The 19,196-nt window shown below is 48.1% G+C and overlaps 1 protein-coding gene across 1 annotated transcript; it reads left to right on the top strand.

The window, feature by feature from the left end:
• The first annotated feature begins 342 nt into the window (after positions 1-342).
• LOC141111688 (olfactory receptor 2K2-like) lies at positions 343-1,272 on the top strand. Its single transcript, XM_073603836.1, has one exon. The coding sequence runs from the start codon at positions 343-345 to the stop codon at positions 1,270-1,272; it is 930 nt and encodes a 309-aa protein (XP_073459937.1).
• Positions 1,273-19,196: the final 17,924 nt, after the last annotated feature.

Genomic DNA, 19,196 nt, shown 5'->3' with positions numbered 1-19,196 from the left:
GGCACTTCCAAAACACCCCCACCGCTGTAATTCAGATTGCCCGGCACACGACAAGGGGCCAGGCAATCTGAATAGGGGGTGGCAGCGGCGACAATAGATAGATTCATGCAATGCATGAATCTATCTATTGAAGATTGACGGGTGCAGGAGAGAGGGGGCGGCGGTCCTGCGCCCTCTATGGATGCACCGCCACTGATCAGTGGGTAGGAGGCTTGCCCCTAGTCCCTTCCAAAAGCCCCTGTCCCGGTTGGGTCTGTCACAGGCACCAAAAAGTATTAAGGAAGCAAAATCTTTGTTGTCCAGTGTAATAAATATTATTTTTGTAACTTTTTACTTTACAGAATGGCTTGGATAAATGACACAATCATCAAAGAATTTATCCTTCTTGGACTCTCCAGTAATCCCAATATACAAACCATGCTTTTTGTGATAGTCTTGATCATGTACCTGATCATTTTAATTGCAAATTCTCTTATTATCTTGGCTACGATCACTGACAGCACTCTTCACACTCCAATGTATTTTTTTCTCACTTATCTATCTATCTTGGACATCTGCTACTCATCTTCACTTATACCGCGGATGCTGAGAGATATGTTGTCAGTCAAAAAGAATATTTTGGTCGCAGAATGTGGTACACAAATGTACATGGCTCTTTCGTTTGGAGAAACAGAATGTATTCTTTTAGCCACAATGGCCTATGACCGCTATATAGCAATTTGTTACCCTTTACACTATTCTACAATCATCAACATATCCTTGTGTATAAAGATAGCTGCAGGAGCATTAATTTGTTCATTTCTCCTATCTAGTCTTCCTGTATCCCTAGCGTTAAATGGGGATCTTTGTGTAAATAATGTAATTAACCATTTTTTGTGTGAACTACCAGGAGTCTTATTATTGGGATGCAGGAATGCTAAAATCGTTGAACTTGTGGTTTTTGTTTGTGGTATCATTGTTTTATTTGTACCTGTTAATTTTATTATCATTACCTATATTAAAATACTTAGAGCCATTTTTAGAATAAGCTTTTCTGCAGGACAAAGAAAGGCCTTTTCCACTTGTGGCTCTCATATAATTGTTGTCACCATGTTCTTTGGCTCAGCTATGGCCACTTATATGAAACCTCAATCTGAGGTATCTCCTGAGATAAATAAACTTTTTGCTGTATTTTATGCAATAATTATACCAATGTTGAATCCACTGATTTATACACTACGAAATAAGGAAGTTAAATCAGCTCTAAAAAAGGTTTTGTGCAATTGTGTATAGCAGTGCTGGGACAAGGTCATCCAGTGCTCAGGGTGAAGGTGGCAAACTGTGCCTCCCCACCTTTTGGAAGAGGGTATGGGGCTAATAGAGGCATGGGCTCAGCAATGTATCTGATGTTTTTGGTATCGTCTGAAATAATACCAATGTTTGTGGTAGTGACAAAGAAGAGGCTAACAGTGGCGACAGGGCCGTAGATAATTTCTTTTCCTTGGGGGGGGGGTTCAGGTCTTTCAAACTCAAAGGCATCATTTAGACTTTTATGTTGGGGGAGGTATGATAAAAACATGTGACAGCAGAGTGGGTCCTTGAGGCTTTGCAATGCAGCGCAGCAAAAATGATCCCCATTCAACTGAATAGAACGCAATGCACGTAGTTGTGGTGTGGTAGTGTACTCATTAGTACAGCAAGCCCCTCCTAAGCCCCCTAGTTTTTTTTCGTTCAGCCCGCTGGGTTGAACTAAAAAAAACTCACCATATGAACCTGGCTTTAGATCTCATTCATATGTTCCAAATGGCCATGGAATGGCAAATTTACCATGAATACCTCCAGCCAGGATCCCAGATGTTCCAATTTTTGTCAGCTGCTCAGCCTGTTCACCTGAGTGATGGGCTGAAAAGAGCCACTGCTGTTAACATGTATCTGTACATCCAGTGGTCCCCATGTTTAAGCTCCTGGGGACAAAGCAAAACACATTGGGGTGTGGCCTGGTGGGAACCCAGGCTGAGGTAGTCTCTCCTATCACTACTACATTACCATAGGACTCCGTGGATGTGTGGCACCAGGGATGTTTTTTTCTCTCTTCCCTTCAGTGACTACAGGAGCTGGGATATGCTCCATCCCTTGCCAGCACTCCCGCAGCACATTCGGTATCATCTACATCAGTGGTCATCAACCTTGTCCTCAGGGCCCACTAACAGGCCAGGTTTTATGTATTACTTTGGGGAGATGCAGACTAGAATACTGCAATCACTGAGCAGCAAATGATATCACCTGTGATGTATTTCAGTTATCTTGCAAACCTGGTCTGTTAGTGGGCCCTGAGGACAGGGTTGATGACCACTGATCTACATTACTCCCTACATTGATTGAGCCTGAGCGACACACTATTAAACCATGGGTCATAGTGGTTACCTGCTGTTAGGGACAAATTTCTGACCCTGGATGCAGAGAGATTTTATCCAAGGGCAAAAAAGTATCCCTATCTGCAGGTAACCACTGGATGTGCAGATACAGGTGGATACATGTTTACAGCAGCAGACAGCCTTGACTCTTTTCAGCCCATCACTCAGGTGTACAGGCTGAGCAGATATTAGAACATCTGAGATCCCGGGTGAAGGTATTTGCAGTATACTTGCTGCACCATGGTCATGTAGGATGTATGAATGAGACCCAAGACTGGATTTTAGCTAACCTTACTGTGCAAGTTGAACAGATACAAGGGGCAACATATTGTGGTAGGCAGTAAATTCAGTGATTTGTTTAAACCTTAAAAAACTGTGTCTTAAGAAATGTTACGAAATATTTTAAGAGATTAAAAGTTTACACATTAATGAATTATCTTCTGTGAGTAGTAGTATTTCTTACCTAGTTTCCGCCACTAGAGGGAGTAAGAGATATACCTGGTGTTTTACTTAAGGGCCCTTTCACACTGGGGCGGGCGTCGGCGGTAAAGCGCCGCTATTGTATTGTTTTACCCCCCCGCTAGCAGCCGAGAAATTGTTAAAAACCACCGCAAAGCGCCTCTGCAGAGGCGCTTTGCCGGCGGTATAGCCGCACCGTCCCATTGATTTCAATGGGCAGGAGCGGTGAAGGAGCGGTATACACTCCGCTCCTTCACCGCTCCGAAGATGCTGCTAGCAGGACTTTTTTTACCGTAAAGCAGCGGCACTTTCGGGTCGGTTTGCAGGCGCTATTATTAGCGCAATAGCGCCTGCAAACCGCCCCAGTGTGAAAGGACCCTAACATGCCTTCCAGGATACACGCTCAGTGAAGCTGGTTTGTGAAGCTGCTCACCTCCTCCGCTGCAGGCTCTGCCACATACACTGAAAGGGGGGGATCCCACGTAGTCCAGGGGTCCCACGCAGTCCTCAAGTGGTCTCCCTTCTCCCCCCTCGCCCCGGCCACCACCATGATGGTCCTACGCGTGCGCGCAGGGGGCGCGCTTTTACAGCAGGGTCGGCAGGGAAGGAAGGGGGACGTGGTCGTGGCGCCGTGCACGTGTGGCGTGCACAGGTGCAAAGCGGCCCTTTTTTAAAGCCCAAGCCGCCAGAGCTCCTGTAAGCGGTGGGACACAGAGCTGTGGGCAGTAAGCATCTCAGTGGATCGGATCCTGGCAAACCTAAGACATCTACTTGGCATCAGGTTGTACAGTTTATAGCTAATGTTTATATTGTAAGACTATAGCACCAGAAAATCACCGCCTACATCTAGGGGTTCTGGACATGCCTGCAGGATACCATCCCCTCCTGTAAGACTGGAGGCAGCCTCTCAGGATGAGTCTGTACCCCTGTCGGGTTTCAGCCTCTCCCAATGTTTCAGTCCCTGTTTATGTCACAGAAGACGCTTTAAAGGCTGCATTGGATGGTTTAGAAGGAAAGATTACTACTTCTGTCACAGCTTTCTAGACCCCTTCTCTGCTTTGGGTTCCCTATCGGATGAGCATTCTGATAATGAGGAAATATCCCTATCTGAGGATAGGGATCAGGTGCAGTCGGACGAATCAGGGGAAGAGGAGAAGCTCTCTTCTACCTCCCAGGCCCTCAAAGCGCAGGGGCAATACTATAGTGAGTTGGTACTTAACACTTACGGATTGCTCTCTGCTGAGGCTGCCATTTCCCCTGTTTCTTCCCTGGGATCCCGGCAAATCCCCACAGGCTGCGTATGCCTTCCCAACTCATCCTTTACTGGATGAATTGTTATATGAGGACTGGGGTCACCCGGATAAATTATTTTCTCCTCCTAAAAGGTTTTCTATGCTTTATCCGGTGGAGGAAAGTTTCACCAAGAAATGGGGAGTCCCAGCTATAGATGCGGCTGTTTCTTATGTAAATAAGAGCCTGACCTGTCCTGTGGACAATGCTCAAGGGTTTAAGGATCCAACTGAGAAAAAGCTGGAAACTTTATTTAAAGCCTTTTTCTCTGGGGAGGGAGCTATGGTCCAGCCTATGGTCGCAGCAATTGCCATGTGCCAGTTCCTCAAGGAACAAATGAAGCAGGTGCTTAGCCTCCTTTCCACTGAGGAAGCCGAGGTTTATGCAAACCTTCCTAAAGCCTTGTGTTTTATGGTTGATGCCATTATGGATTCTGCTCAGCAAGCATCTCGCCTCACTCTCCTGCTGGTACACATGCGCAGGGCCCTTTGGCTTAAACATTAGGCAGTTGAGGCTTCATACAAAAAATATTTAACTGGTTTCCCATTTCGTGGAGAACGCCTGTTTGGGGATGATCTGGACAAATATAGCCAGAAGATTACCGGGGGTAAAACCACGTTGTTACCGGTCAAAAGGAAGAGTAAACGTCCTTCATTTAGACGCTCCCTGTCCCCAACCCCTGGAGCCTCATCCTCCAGGCGGTGGCGACGGCCTCCCCAATCAAATACTAGGGGAAAGGTCCAAGGTCAAGCCCATGGGCAAAAGAAACCTTGGGGTCCAAGATCTGGTAAACAGAACCCCAAAGCCTCCCTGTGAAGGGGCGCCCCCCCCCTTGGCCGAATGGGGGGAAGGCTGCTGCAGTTTGCAGGCTCCTGGCGGGAAGAAATTCAGGACAGATGGGTAGCCTGCACGGTGTCTCTGGGCTACAAGTTAAAGTTCTGGGAGCTTCCGCCATCTCGTTTACTAAGGTCAAGAGTCTCCAGGGATCCAGAAAAAAGAAGGCCCTTACTTCTGGCCTTAGAAAGCCTATTATCCCAAGGGGTAATTATAGAGGTGGTCCTGGAAGAGCAAGTCTCAGGGTTCTGCTCAAACCTCTTTACGGTTCCAACGGAGATGTCAGACCTATTCTGGATCTAAATGACCTGAATCAATTTCTGAACATTCGTCCTTTCCGCATTTAGTCTATCTGCTCAGTAGTCTCCAACCTTCAGGGGGGAGAATTCCTGGCATCAATAGACATCAAAGATGCATATTTGCATGTGCCAATATTTCCCGCTCACCAAAGATTCCTAAGGTTTGCGGTGGATCGGCGCCACTTTCAATTTGTGGTCCTTCCTTTTGGTCTTGCTACAGCTCCTCGAGTGTTCACAAAAGTTCTAGCCCCGCCCTTGGCAAGTGCTCAGGGCATAACTGTGACAGCTTATCTGGATGATTTGCTACTCATAGAACAGTCCGTAACACGCCTAAGCCACAATATGCTCTGCATGGTAAGTTACTTAGAGCACCTAGGCTGGGTCCTCAATCTAGAGAAATCTAGTGTTGGTGGTGTCAATTGGAGGAAAGAGGTCCCTGATTTGGTGGTGTCAATGGAAGGAAAAAAGTCCCTGTATTGGTGGTGTCAGTGGAAGGAAAAGGGTCCCTGTATTGGTGATGTCAATAGAAGGAAAAAAGTGCTTTGAACTAAAGAAGAGATCTGGGGGTGGGGGCTCTGAGGGGGGGGTGGGTGGGTGGGTGATGAGCTCTAAGGAAGGGAAGAGGCTAAAGGACACTTGGAGAGTTCTGAGGAGAAGAGGGGAGGTCTAGGACTGAGTTGCCCCATCCCCACTGTGTACTCACAATACAAACCATATATCACATGTCAAGAAAAGACAGGAAGAGGAGCAGTCTACCTTCATTTCTCTAAAAATAATGGATGAACCCTCTGTACACTGCTATACCCTTTCTAGCAAACTTTGCAATAAAAAAATAGGGATATTTACATGTACAGCTAATGGGACCTGAGCACAGGTATATCTTATTTCTGCCTTCATTTCCCATTAGCACCTCACTGAGACTAAGCTGTGTTCTCAGCAGAGGCCGGCTCCTTTCTGCCCACAGTAGGCTGCAATTGAAGGTAGAAAAGAGCAGAGTCCAGCAGCTCCAGTAGCTATTTAGCCCCCTGCTCCTTCTGACATGAGTGACACTGCAGTCACTCCTGTCAATAAGGCGCAGGGGAACAAAGAGGCTGAAGCTCTTAGTGTACCTCACTCCACACTGTGCCCAGGGAGCGTGTTCATTTTGCCCTCCCCACCTCTTGTTCCAGCCCTGGGCCATTACATATTTAGAAAAAATTATATAGCAAGAAAGAAAAATCACCATATTGCAAACATCAAAGTTGTCAACATAAGATTATGAAACAGAAATAGTGTTGTATTGTCTGGAATACATCATAGGCTCTTCTAAATGGTATCTCACGCATAAAAATTAAATTTTGTCATTGGGAATTAGATATCACGAAAGCACAGAGAGAGGCGAACTAACTTATGTTAATGAACCACCGCAGAGATGCAAAAGTTGTAGTCTAATGCTCAGCAGTTATATAAAAATGTCCTTACAACTAAGTTGGAACAAGAGATTCTTACAGCCCAGGAATATTATAAGGATGGGGCAAACATGTGCCTTACAGTGTATTGGTTATGACAGCAAAAGCACAAACAGGTACCACCTATTTTGATGCCAAATCCTCTATATCTGGACAGCTTCTCACCTATACCCTCTCTATCCTATGGGAATCTAAACAGTTCTGAAAATCTAAATAAATACAAAAGTTGTAACCAATACACTCTTGTCAATTTTTTATGACGTGCTTTTGTACCAGGTTGAAGAGGCAGATGGTCTATGTTGAATTCACTAATTACCATTGAGGAGCTACAAAATGCAGTGACAGAATCCTCAAATAATAAAGCACCAGGGAATGATGGTTTACTGATAGATATCTATTAAAATTATGGAGAAGTTCTGCTCCTGGAGCTGCTCTTTATGTTACTGAAGCCAGTAAACTAGGGGCACTACTCACCTCAACAAAAAAAAGCAGATGAATGAGATTACAATAACAGTACTACCAAAACCAGAAAAGGACCTATTACCACCCAAATCTTATAGGCTGAATTTACTATTTGCCACACAAGGCCTGGTTCATCCAGGGGAGTCTATCTCAATCTAATGACACAGAGGTTCTGACCAAGCGGGGCACCCGGGTTAGGGATTGGATTGTCCTGCTGGAGCTATTTGCATAACCTGGCGAAGGCCTCGACTACCTAGAGCAAGATTGTCTGTATTATGTCTTTATGTGGCCACAGTGTTTAGTGCTGGGACTTTTGGATATGTGTGTGTGGGCTTTAGACAGACCAGATCCAGCAAAGAGAACTGATTCTTATTGATAACCTTGGCTTTTGAGCCATCCTATCACTACTAGATGCCACCAAGGAATGTATTAATATGAATTGGCAAGTTCTCGTTGGCTTGTGTCAGAGTGAATATCTGTCAGAACCACTCTGCTTGCAGGAAGGTACCAGCCAGAGGTGTCCATGGCTATTTGCCCTGACTACTGAGCCCATAGCTTCTATCATTCATTCTGAGCCAAACAATGCAGGATATTTGGAAGGGAGATATGAAGAAATAAAATTGTCTTATGCACTATTATTTTTAGGAGACAATACCTTATCACTTGAAGCACCAACATTTCATATTCCTGATATATATATGTTGTACCATGTACAATATCGTGTTCTGTTTGCATTGCTTCCTTTATGTGAACCTGGTTCACACAAATGCAGGGGTGAGATGTGTGGGGTGCCATTCATAATGAATGGCAGCCCCCGCATCTCGTAAGAGCAGTCCAATTTGGCTGTGGGTGATTGCTGGTGCGGGAACAGATGCAATTCCCACACCCACAACCAGCTTGCACAGTTTGAACCATAGCTCAAAGCATATCTCTACTTTTGTGGGGAAAAAATAGAAAATTAAAAAAAAATATATAGCATATACAATTGCTACACAACCCAAACTGTGATATTAAGGATTAGGGATGAGCTGAATGTACCTGGATTTGCTTTGAGGCAGGTTTAGCTAACATTACAGATGTACTAGTACTGAATTTTAACCCCATTAAAGTCAATGAGAGCTGAATGTTAAAAATAAGTCTTGGCCATTTTCTAGGCCAGAGGTCCCAAACTTTCAATTCAATGGGCCAGTTTATGGTCCTTTAGACATTAGGGGGGCCGGACTGTGGCCATAGAAAAGGTCCTGATGTTAGTAGGAAAAAACAATGCCCCATCCCTGGAGTCAATGGAAGGAATTGTACCCCATCATTGGAGTTATTGGGAGAAATAGTGCCCCATCATTGGTGTCATTGGGCCCTATTATTGGTGTCTAAGGGAGGAATTGGGCCCCATTGTTAGTGTCATTGGGCCCCATTGTTGGCACAAATTGGAGAAATTGGGGCCCATCTTTGGTGTCATTGGAAGAAATTGGACCCCATCATTGGTGTCATTGGGAGGAATTGTGCCCCTTCATTGGTGTCAGGGGGGGAATTATGCCCCACTGTTAGTATCAGTAGCTGAAATAGCGCCCCAAGGGCTGGATAAAAGCAAGTAAAGGGCCGCATCTGGCCCCCGGGCCACAGTTTGGAGACCCCTGTTCTAGGCTATAAAGCAAAGAATTGTTAAACAATATGGAAGGGTGGGCACTGCCCTGGGGGTCATGTACAAAGCACAAAGAAAAGTCTAAGAAAAACTTCCGCTTGGTGGGGAGCAGTAATTTTAACAATGCTAAAGGTGAAACAATACAAATGCAAAATTCCATTAAATATCATGCCTGGGGGATGCCCTTAACCTGTTTGGCTTTGGGCAAGTTTCCCTTTCCAATCTTGGAAGGCACGTGGCCTGGTATGGTAGAGCAAGGGAGCGCATGCTCACTGTCCTGTCTTTCCTGGCCACCCGGGCTGCAGGGCTAGTTTGAATTTTAAGAGAACCCCGCATTTTTTTCCCACATTTTTAAAATATGTATTGTCCCTTTTAAAATTTGCTTGGGGCCCCCTTAAAATTACTAATTTCAAAAAAGAATAAGATAACCATACCACAATAAAGTCCTTTATTGTAAATCAAATAAAAAAATTCAAAGCCCAATGTCAATTATGAAAGCTTGCCATTTACCAATTCTTCCATGCTGCCGACCAACAATGTTGACACTTATTATATATAGGAACACAGATTCTCATAGCCTCTACAAAGCGCCGACATCCTCTTGGGGACCAGATGTGGGGATGAGGTTCTTCTTCATTTAATATGGGAACAAGGTGCCTTGCGAGTGGGGGAAGGCAAGGTGTCCTCCTAATGTAAAAGCCCAGAATGTGTTAAAGTTAGAAGCTGTCTACTGTATGCAAAATAAAAATATATCCAAAATACACCCAATCAGGGAGAAATCACACAGACACAATGGTGGTTGAAAGACTTCTCAGTTTATTTTATAACTGATAAAGACTGGCTAAGACAGAATACGTCTTGATGTTATCGTGATTATATCTGTCGAGGCAAAGAATACTTTAAGAATGGGTTCACACTTCTGCAAATTGGATGTGGGTTTCCATGCAACCAATTTCGTGATAGGCGACTGTGACTGGCTCTCAATAGAGCCGGGCCCGGTTCACACACCTCCTGGGCAGCCGCGGTCTGCATTGAAGAAGGGTCCTGTGCGTCTTTCGCTCTGAATCAGGTGCAATTTCAGGCAGAGATTCTGACCTGATTTGCACCAGAATATGTGTACAGCAGTGGTTCTCAACCTCAGTCCTCAAGTACCCCTAACGGGCGATGTATTGGGAACTTCCCTTAGATAAAATAGCTCTTATCAATACCATGTCATTGATATTGATTTAAAGCAGCAGTGCAAAGTAAAGGAAAACCTGAAAACGTGGCCCGTTGGGGGTACTTGAGGACTGAGGTTGAGAACCACTAGTGTACAAGGACCATAACTAGAACCTTCAGGGCCCCGGTGGAAGAAACCGTGAAGGGCCCCCCTGACCCCTGGTCGGGGCCCTTTCTTAAGGACCTGCGATCTCTCCCCTGAGGCCCGGGGGCGGAGCTCCTGGGTTCCGTTGCAAGTGTGACTCTGGTAGTTCTGCCACTGGTGTCAGTATTTATTTTTTATTATTACTTTTTACCATTTTTTTTTACAATATTTAAAAAAAACATTTTTAGGAGCCCCGTTGGGGGGCTTTGGTGATATATCAGGGGTCTAAACAGACCTCTGATGTTCCAACTTTTGAGACAGAGAAAGGAGATTGAGGACACAGCCTCAATCTCCATCTCTGCAGCCTCAGCTGCACAGAATCTTCGCTTTCTTTCACGAACTGAAGCATTGTAAAGATAGTTTACTATGCCTCAGTTATGAATGAATGGAGTCAATGATCGGTACCTATCACTGACTCTGCCCATTCAGAGAAGGAAGGGGCTGGTAAATTACATATTTACCAGCCCTTTCCCTGCTCTCCATCCTGACAAATCCCCTGGCAGTGCTGCGGGGGAGAAAGAGGGGGAGCCAGGAGAGAGAACAGGGTCCCAGGGGGAGCAGAAAGAAGCTGGATAGGAGGAGTGGCGGGGGGAAGCGTATAGGGGAATCAATCTGTCCAGATGCTGGGTGGGGGATGGGATCAGTGGCAGATGCTGGGGGGGTGGGATCAGTGGCAGACACTAGGGGGGATCAGTGCAGACACTGGGGGGGGGTCAGTGGTAGATGCTGGGGGGGGAGTATAGTGGCAGATGCTGGGGGGAATGTGATCAGTGGCAGACACTAGGGGGGATCAGTGCAGACACGGGGGGGTGTCAGTGGTAGATGCTGAGGGGGGTTTAGAGGCAGATGCTGGGGGGGGATGGGATCAGTGGCAGACACTAGGGGGGTCAGTGGCAGACAATGGGGGGGGGATCAGTGATAGATGCTGGGGGGATGGGATTAGTGCAGACACTGGGGGGGGGGGTCAGTGGTAGATGCTGGGGGGGTATAGTGGCAGATGCTGTGGGGGAATGGGATCAGTGGCAGACACTAGGGGGGAACAGTGCAGACACTGGGGGGAGTCAGTGGTAGATACTGGGGGTGGGGGGTTAGTGGCAGATGCTGGGGAGGAATGGGATCAGTGGCAGGCACTAGGGGGGGATCAGTGGATCAGTGCAGACACTTGGGGTAAGTGGTAGATTCTGGGGGGGTATAGTGGCAGACACTGGGGGGATGGGATCAGTGGCAGACACTGGGTGGGGATCAGTGGTAGATGCTGGGGGGGTGGGGTGGGATCAATGGAAGACACTAGGGGGGATGGGATCAGTGGCAAACACTAAGGAGATGGGATCAGTGGCAGACCCTGGGGGGGGTGGATCAGTGGCAGATGCTGGGGGGGATCAGTGGCAGACACTAAGGGGGGATCAGTGGCAGTGTTGGTGTGTGTGTGGGGGATGGATGTGACACTGGTGGTGGGATGGGATCAGTGGCAAACACTAGGGGGATGATCAGTGGCAGACACTGGGGGGGATCAGTGGCAGATGCTGGGGGGGATCAGTGGCAGACCCTAGGGGGGGATCAGTGGCAGACACTAAGGGGGGGATTAGTGGCAGTGTTGGTGTGTGTGGGGCATGGATGTGACACTGGTGGTGGGATGGGAGCAGTGCCAGTGCTGTGTGGGGAAAGTGGCAGTCTGGGGGGTGATGGGATCAGTAACAGTGTTGCTAGGAGTTGGGATCTATGGCACTCGCTCTCTCATTTTCAGTTTGGGACTCCATGCTTCATGTTCCGTGTATGCTCCGGCTCCCTCCATGAGTCTCCAGGTCACTATCCCAAGAAGGAATCTCCTCAGACAGCGGAGACCTCCTCCGGCTCCTCCCCCTTCACTCCACCTGGTCAACTGACAAGAGTGACTAACTTCTGCCTCCCGATGGCTATGGATATTTGCAGCTGCAAACTCAGTGGCTCTCGGTGAGCGGTCCGCTGTGCAGTTACTATGGCAGTATACAGTAATACATAGTGCAGCTGAGAACTCAATGGGTGGAGATGCTGGGTGAGGAGTCCGCTCTCTGATCATCGCCTCTGGGTAAATAGCAGAAGATCCTTTTAGCGGCAGGCCCCAGAAGGATCATGCCAGGGCCCAGTCACAAGCGCGACTGGTGCGACCCTGGTTGTTCCACCATTGATAGGGTTGCACCGGACCCCCAGCTGTGAGCCAGGGCGGCAGCAAGTGTGAACCCAGCCTAAGAGTGAACACTAGGAAGGTACAGTATGGGGCAGCAGGAGGGCACAGTACAAAGGGGGGCAGGAAGGTACAGTATGGGGGGGCAGGAGGACACAGTACAGTGGTTAGGAGGGTACACTACAGGGGGAGCAAGTGGGCACAGTAAAGGTGTAGGGGCACAGTATAGGGGGGCAGGAGGGTACAGTACAAGGGTAGGGGCACAATATGGGGGGCAGGAGGGTACAGTACAGGGAGAGCAAGTGGGCACAGTACGGGGGGGGGGAGCAGGAGGGCACAGTACAGGGGTTAGGAGGGTACAGTCCTGGGGTGGGAGGTACAGTACAGGGGGGAGCAGGAGGGCACAGTACAGGGGGAGCGTAAGCAGACACAGCACAGGGTGCAGGAGAGTACAGTATAGGGGCAGTGTATACTACAAATATGGTCTCCTCAAGCAGAGCTGCTCTGTCACGTACCTGATGGTTTTGAGCCCGAATTGCAGAGGAAGACCTCCCTTACTGCTCCCACTCGCGGCCCCCTGGTAAGGTAACAGAAGGCACAGGAGTGAGTAGTGGTACAGGTGCCTGACTGGATCAGCAAACTGGATCAGCTAAGCAGAGAGGGTTAGGTTAGCAGACTGGATCAGGTTAGCAGACTGGATCAGCTTTGCAGACTGGATCAGCTTGGCAGACTGGATCAGCTTAGCAGACTGGATCAGGTTAGCAGACTGGTTCAGCTTGGCAGACTGGATCAGCTTAGCAGACTGGATCAGCTTGGCAGACTGGATCAGCTTAGCAGACTGGATCAGCTTGGCAGACTGGATCAGAACCAGGAACAGATGGGACCAACACAAGGATAGTCAGACAGGCCGGGTCGGATATCAGGTGGGCAGCAGAGGTACAGTGGAGCAGGCAGAAGAGTAGTCACAAACAAGCCGAGATCAGGTGCAGGCAGATAACTGGATGGTCACAGGGGTCTTCCACAGGTAATAATCACAGATCAGGTTTAAGGCACACAAATGCTATAGGGCAGACAGCGGGGACCATCTGCGACAGGCAGGTTTAAATAGCCCTCCTGATGCCAACAGAGCCGTCTGCACGTGTGCGTGCGCACATGCGCAATGGAGCCCGCGATTGGGAACCAGGGAACCTGGGGCGCCTGTTACTGGCAGGATCTTCATAACATTGCCCCCCACCAAAGGGCAGCCTCCGGATTCCCATTCGGGCAAACTTCTCGGGATGGGCCCTTTTAAGGGATTGTACCAGACTCTTAGCGTGGATGTTCCCCTCGGGTTCCCATGAATTTTCTTCGGGTCCATACCCCTTCCATTTAATCAGGAACTGGTTCTGGTTTCTTCTCCTCCTGTAGTCCAGGATAGCCTCTACTTCAAATTCCTCCCCCCCCCGTCTACAATGACAGGATCAGGGGGAGCAGTACTTCGATTTGGGAAATGATTGGAAATAGGAGGTTTCAATAGTGACACATGGAATACTGGATGGATCTTTAGTGAATCTGGGAGTTCCAGTTCCTAAGCCAATTTGTTGATTTTCCTTCTAACCAGGAATGGTCCTAAGAACTTGGGGCCCAGCTTCTTCGAAGGACATGCCATTCTTAAGTTCACTGTAGATAGCCACACCAGTACTAATTCACCTCGTCTCTTCCTGTCAAAAGTTATTTTGTTGTGCTCCTGAGTCCTGGTCATCGTTTCCTGCAAAAGTTGATTATTGGAAGAGAAGAAGTTTATTTTCTCCTGAACTGCTGGCACCGTACATTCGGGGAGGGAATTGGGTAAAAACAAAGGGTGAAAGCCAAAGTTGGCAAAGAATGGGGTTTGCTTGGTGGCGGAGTGAATGGAATTATTGTAGGCGAATTTGGCCAATGGAAGCAGGGAAAAACAGTCATCTTGTGCAAAAGGGGAAAAACAGCGTAAATACTGCTCAAGAGTTTGGTTAGTCCTCTCAGTTTGCCTATTGGTCTGGGGATGATAGGTGGAAGAAAATGATAATTCAATATCCAGGGCCTTGCAGAGGGCCCTCCAGAATCGGGAGGTGAACTGTACCCCCTGATCTGAGAAGATGTTGGCTGGTACCCCGTGAAGTCTGATGATTTCTTTAATGAATGCCTGTGCTGTTTCAGGAGCCGAGGGAGTGCCTTTCATTGGAACAAAGTGTGCCATTTTTGACAGACGATCAACTACCACAAAGATAGTGGTATGATCTTCTGCCGGGGGGTAGCTCAATAATAAAGTCTATGGATAATATCCTCCATGGTCTGTCTGGGACAGGCAAGGGTTTTAGTAGCCCCCAGGCCTTGGTTTAATGACTCTTGTTCCTGATGCAAGTAGTGCAGGTATCTACAAATCTTTTACAATCTTCCCTTAACTGAGTCCACCTAAGGTCGGTGGTTTTGGTTATGCCGAAATGCCCGTCTAGTGCGTGGTCTTGACAAAGTTCTAAAACAGATACTCATAGGCCTTCAGGAATGTAGATCTTGTTCTTGTGCCAAAGCAGCCCATCTCTGACCTGCAGTTCTGGTTCAGAAGGAGGCGTCTGCCCTGCGAAAGCTTGTCTGAGTCAGGAAAGTAGGTTTTCCTGAAGCAGGAGAAAATTCCCAGGAGCAAGGATTTCTTTGGATTTTCTTTGGATTTGTGGAACATCCGAGACAGAGCGTCAGGCTTAGTGTTCCTGGAGCCTGGGCGTCATGTGACATGGAAAGAAAACCTGGAGAAAAAGAGCGCCCACCTGGCTTGTTGTGGCTTCAACCTCTTTGCAGACCTCAGATATTCCAGCTTCTTGTGATTGGTGAATATCAGGATTGGATGGGCAGCTCCTTCCAGCAGATAACGCCATTCTTCCAGCACAGATTTTATCGCCAACAACTGCTTATCCCCCACGTCATAGTTCTTCTCTGCTGTTGATAGTTTATGTGAGAAGAAGGCTACTGAGTGAAGCAGAGACCTGGTTCCTTGTCTTTGGGACAATATTGCCCCTACGGCAATTTCGGGCAATTTCAAGAACAAACGGAAGAGAGGAAACCGGATGTCTCAAAATAGGGGCGGAGGTAAAGAGCCCTTTGAGGGCCTCAAAGGCTTTTTGGGCTTCAGGGGACCATGGTTCCCTGTTTTCTTAACTGAGTGATTGATGCAATAATAGCCGAGAACCCTCTGATAAATTTATGATAGAAGTTGGCAAATCCAACGAAACGTTGGATTCCCTTCTTGTCTGCTTGGACTGGCCAGTCCAGGATTGCAGCAATTTTCTGGGGGTCCATCTTGAGGCCCTTACTGGAGATAATTAACCCCAAAAATTGTATACTTTCCTGCTCAAACTCACACTTCTCAGATTTCGCGTACAAGCCGTGTTGTCGAAGCCAGACAAACACACTTCTGACATGCCTGCGGTGGGATTCAAGAGAAGAAGAAAAAATTAAAATATCGTCTAGGTAGATGATAACAAATAAGTCCAAAAAGTCCCGAAGAACATCATTAATAAAGTATTGAAAAGTGGCAGGGGCATTGCACAACCCGAAGGGCACCACCAAGTACTTGAAGTGCCCAAATCAGGTACGGAAGGCAGTCTTCCACTCGTCCCCATCCTTGATACAGACCAGATTATAGGCTCCACGGAGATCGAGTTTGGTGAAAATAGTGGCAGCCCCCAGTCTCTGAAATAACTCTGGTACCAACGGAAGAGGATAACGATTTTTTACTGTAATTTTATTTAATTTGTGGTAGTCCATGCAAGGTCGAAGGGTATGGTCTTTTTTTTCAATCAAAAAGATGCCCACGCCTGCTGGAGACATGGACAGGCGATTAAACCCATTCTTCAGGTTCTCCTCAATGTATTCTTTTAGCACCCCTTGTTCTACCCTGTTTCCCCGAAAATAAGACCTAGCGTGATTGTCGGTGATGGCTGCAATATAAGTCCTACCCCCCAAATAAGCCCTACCCTGTTTCCCCGAAAATAAGCCCTAGCCTGAAAATAAGACCTACAAGGACTTTAACTAGGGCTTATTTGGGGGGAAAGGCTTATATTGCAGCCATCACCGACAATCATGCTAGGTCTTATTTTTGGGGAAACAGGGTACCTCTGTCAAAGGAAAAAATCTACCAAGTGGAATTTCAGCTCCGGGAAACAGTTCAATGGAGCAGTCATAGGCTCGATGGGGTGGTAGAACCTCTGCTCCTTGTTTACTGAACACGTCAAGAAAGTCATGATAGGCTTCTGGAAAAGATTGACGTATTCCGGCTTCTGAGTCCAGGCATATCAGAGTAGACGGCCCCTGGGGATCATGAGAGCCACAGAACTGCTGGCAGTAAGGTGAAGAGAAGGTAACTTCCCCTGTGGCCCAGTTGATGGCAGGGTTGTGGGCTTGCAGCCAAGGCATACTGAGGATTACGGGAAACAATGAAAAAATGATGTCCATACGTAAAAGTTCTCAGTGGGAACTGGAGATGACAGCGGGTATGGGAGCAGTCTCTTGGACTACAGGGCCAGACTTGATGGCAGACCCATCAGCCAAATGAACAGAGAGTCAATAATGGTGGGTGTTTGCAAAGTCCTTCCTGGAAGCTGGAATGAGACAACAAGAGCAAGATGAGATGAAGTCTTGGCTAGAGGGTCTGCGTAGTCAGGAGACATCAAAAAACACTTACAGAGTTCTAGAGGGCAGTTTCTGCAGTAGAGACATAGATTGTTTATCTGACGTCGTTGACACTCTTCTGGGGTAAGAGAAGGATGAAGTACCCCAAGCTGCATAGGCTCAGGTGCGTCAGGCGTAGAAACTGGTTGCGCAGGTGGTACCGAGTGCAGGTGACTTGGAACCCTTGCAAGCATCCAGGTTGGGCGAAAGAGACCTATAGCTCTCTCAGCCCTTTGTTCCCTCAGGCGTCAATCGATCTGTATGGCTAAATCTAGCCAGCTCGTCTTTCAGAGGATCAGAGAGTCCCATGCGGAACTGATGGTGGAGAGCAGCGTCGTTCCAGTTCGTATCTGCACTCCACCGCCTAAATTCAGCTACGTAATCCTCTGCTGCCCTGCGTCCTTGCTGAAGGGTATGCAATGCAGCTTTTGCAGTCGCTGAAAGCTAGGGGTCTTCATACAGCTGGGCCATCGTGTCAAAGAAGGTGGAGAGGTTGGTCAAAACTGCATCCTTCTGTTCTAGGTTTGGGGGTCTCCGGTAAGTAAAGAAACGATGAAGCCCATCCAAAGAGAAGGTTCGTGGCTGAAGGGCAAAGTACAGTTCGCAAAAGTTGCGGTATGCCCTGAAGCTACTTCGATCCCCAAAGAATTTTTCAGGTGTGGGGACTCTAGGTTCCGGAGGGAGCATCACAACTGTTGGTGTTGATCCTGCCCCAGCTGAGGAGGTTGACGCGTGAGGGGATCCCTGGGTTCCGGTGGGATTAGAGCTAGCACCCGTTCTAGCCGGGTGTAGCCTTGCTGGAGATTCTTAACTGCTTCGGTCAATCCTGACAGGTGTTGACACAGTTCTTCCATAGGGGAGGCTCCCTGCACAGGCTCAGACATGGCTGTCTGCTACTGTCATGTACCTGATAGTTTTGAGCCCGAATTGCAGAGGAAGACCACCCTTATGGCTCCCACTCGCAGCCCCCTGGTAAGGTAACAGAAGGCACAGGAGTGAAGAGTGGTACGGGTGCATGGCTGGATGAGCAGACCGAATCAGCTTTGCAGACTGGCTCAGGTTAGCAGACTGGATCAGGTTAGCAGACTGGATCAGGTTAGCAGACTGGTTCAGTTTAGCAGACTGGATCACCTTGGCAGACTGGATCAGCATGGCAGACTGGATCAGCTTAGCGGACTGGATCAGGTTAGCAGACTGGATCAGCTTGGCAGACTGGATCAGCTTGGCAGACTGGATCAGCTTAGCAGACTGGATCAGTTTGGCAGACTGGATCAGCTTAGCAGCTTGGATCAGCTTGGCAGACCGGATCGGAACCAGGAACAGATGGAACCAACAATCAGGCGGGCAGCAGAGGTACAGTGGAGCAGGCAGAAGAGTAGTCACAAACAGGCCGAGATCAGGTGCAGTCAGATAACTGGATGGTCACAGGTAAGCCGGGTCTTCCACAGGTAATAGTCACAGATCAGGTTTAAGGCACACAAACGCTGTAGAGCAGACAGCGGGGACCATCTGCGACAGGCCTGGCGCCAACAGAGGTGCGCGCCCGTGCATACGTGATCGCGAACAAGGGAACCTGGGGCGCCTGTTACCGGCAGGATCTTCATAACATGCTCAGGGAAGTTGCTGTTTATTTTCCAGCTTTGACAGACTGTTATTGGGCTAAATCAAAACTGGAATGACATCTCCCCCTTTACCTTCCCCTGCAGAGTTTCTGGCTCTCTTCTGGCACTTTGCAGGGGTTAAGGAAGAACCCAGAGGTGGAGCACCTTCTTACTGCTGCTGCTTGTGTGGGTGGGATGTGTACTGCGCCATTCCCTGCTGACCCTCCCCTCCCCTCCTATTCATCCCATGTGATTGGCGCAGTACACATCCTGCCCACACAAGCAGCAGTAATAAGATGCTCCACCTTGGGGTTCTTCCATAGCCCCTGAAAAAAATGGGGGGGGGAGATGGGGCAGTGGGTAAGAGATGGGGGATGGGTAGAGGTGAAGTGGAGTGAAAATGGGGATCCTGGTCTGTATAGGGATACAGAAGGAGGAGGATTTGTGCTGGCATGAGGGAAGGGGGGGGGGAGGCAAATAGATGGAGGTCAAGGGGCTAGAGAGGGATGGATTATGACCATTTGCAATGTTTGTGTATGGGGGTGTGGAGGGGGGGGCACACACCTG

The sequence above is a fragment of the Aquarana catesbeiana genome, linkage group LG11, assembly GCF_042186555.1.
Source record: "Aquarana catesbeiana isolate 2022-GZ linkage group LG11, ASM4218655v1, whole genome shotgun sequence".
In the NCBI taxonomy this organism is placed as follows: Eukaryota; Metazoa; Chordata; class Amphibia; order Anura; family Ranidae; genus Aquarana; species Aquarana catesbeiana.
This window is presented reverse-complemented; position numbering and strand designations above follow the sequence as displayed.

Excerpts from the sequence above, each read along its gene's own strand:
- LOC141111688 (XM_073603836.1), top strand. The coding sequence starts at position 343 with ATGGCTTGGATAAATGACACAATCATCAAAGAATTTATCCTTCTTGGA.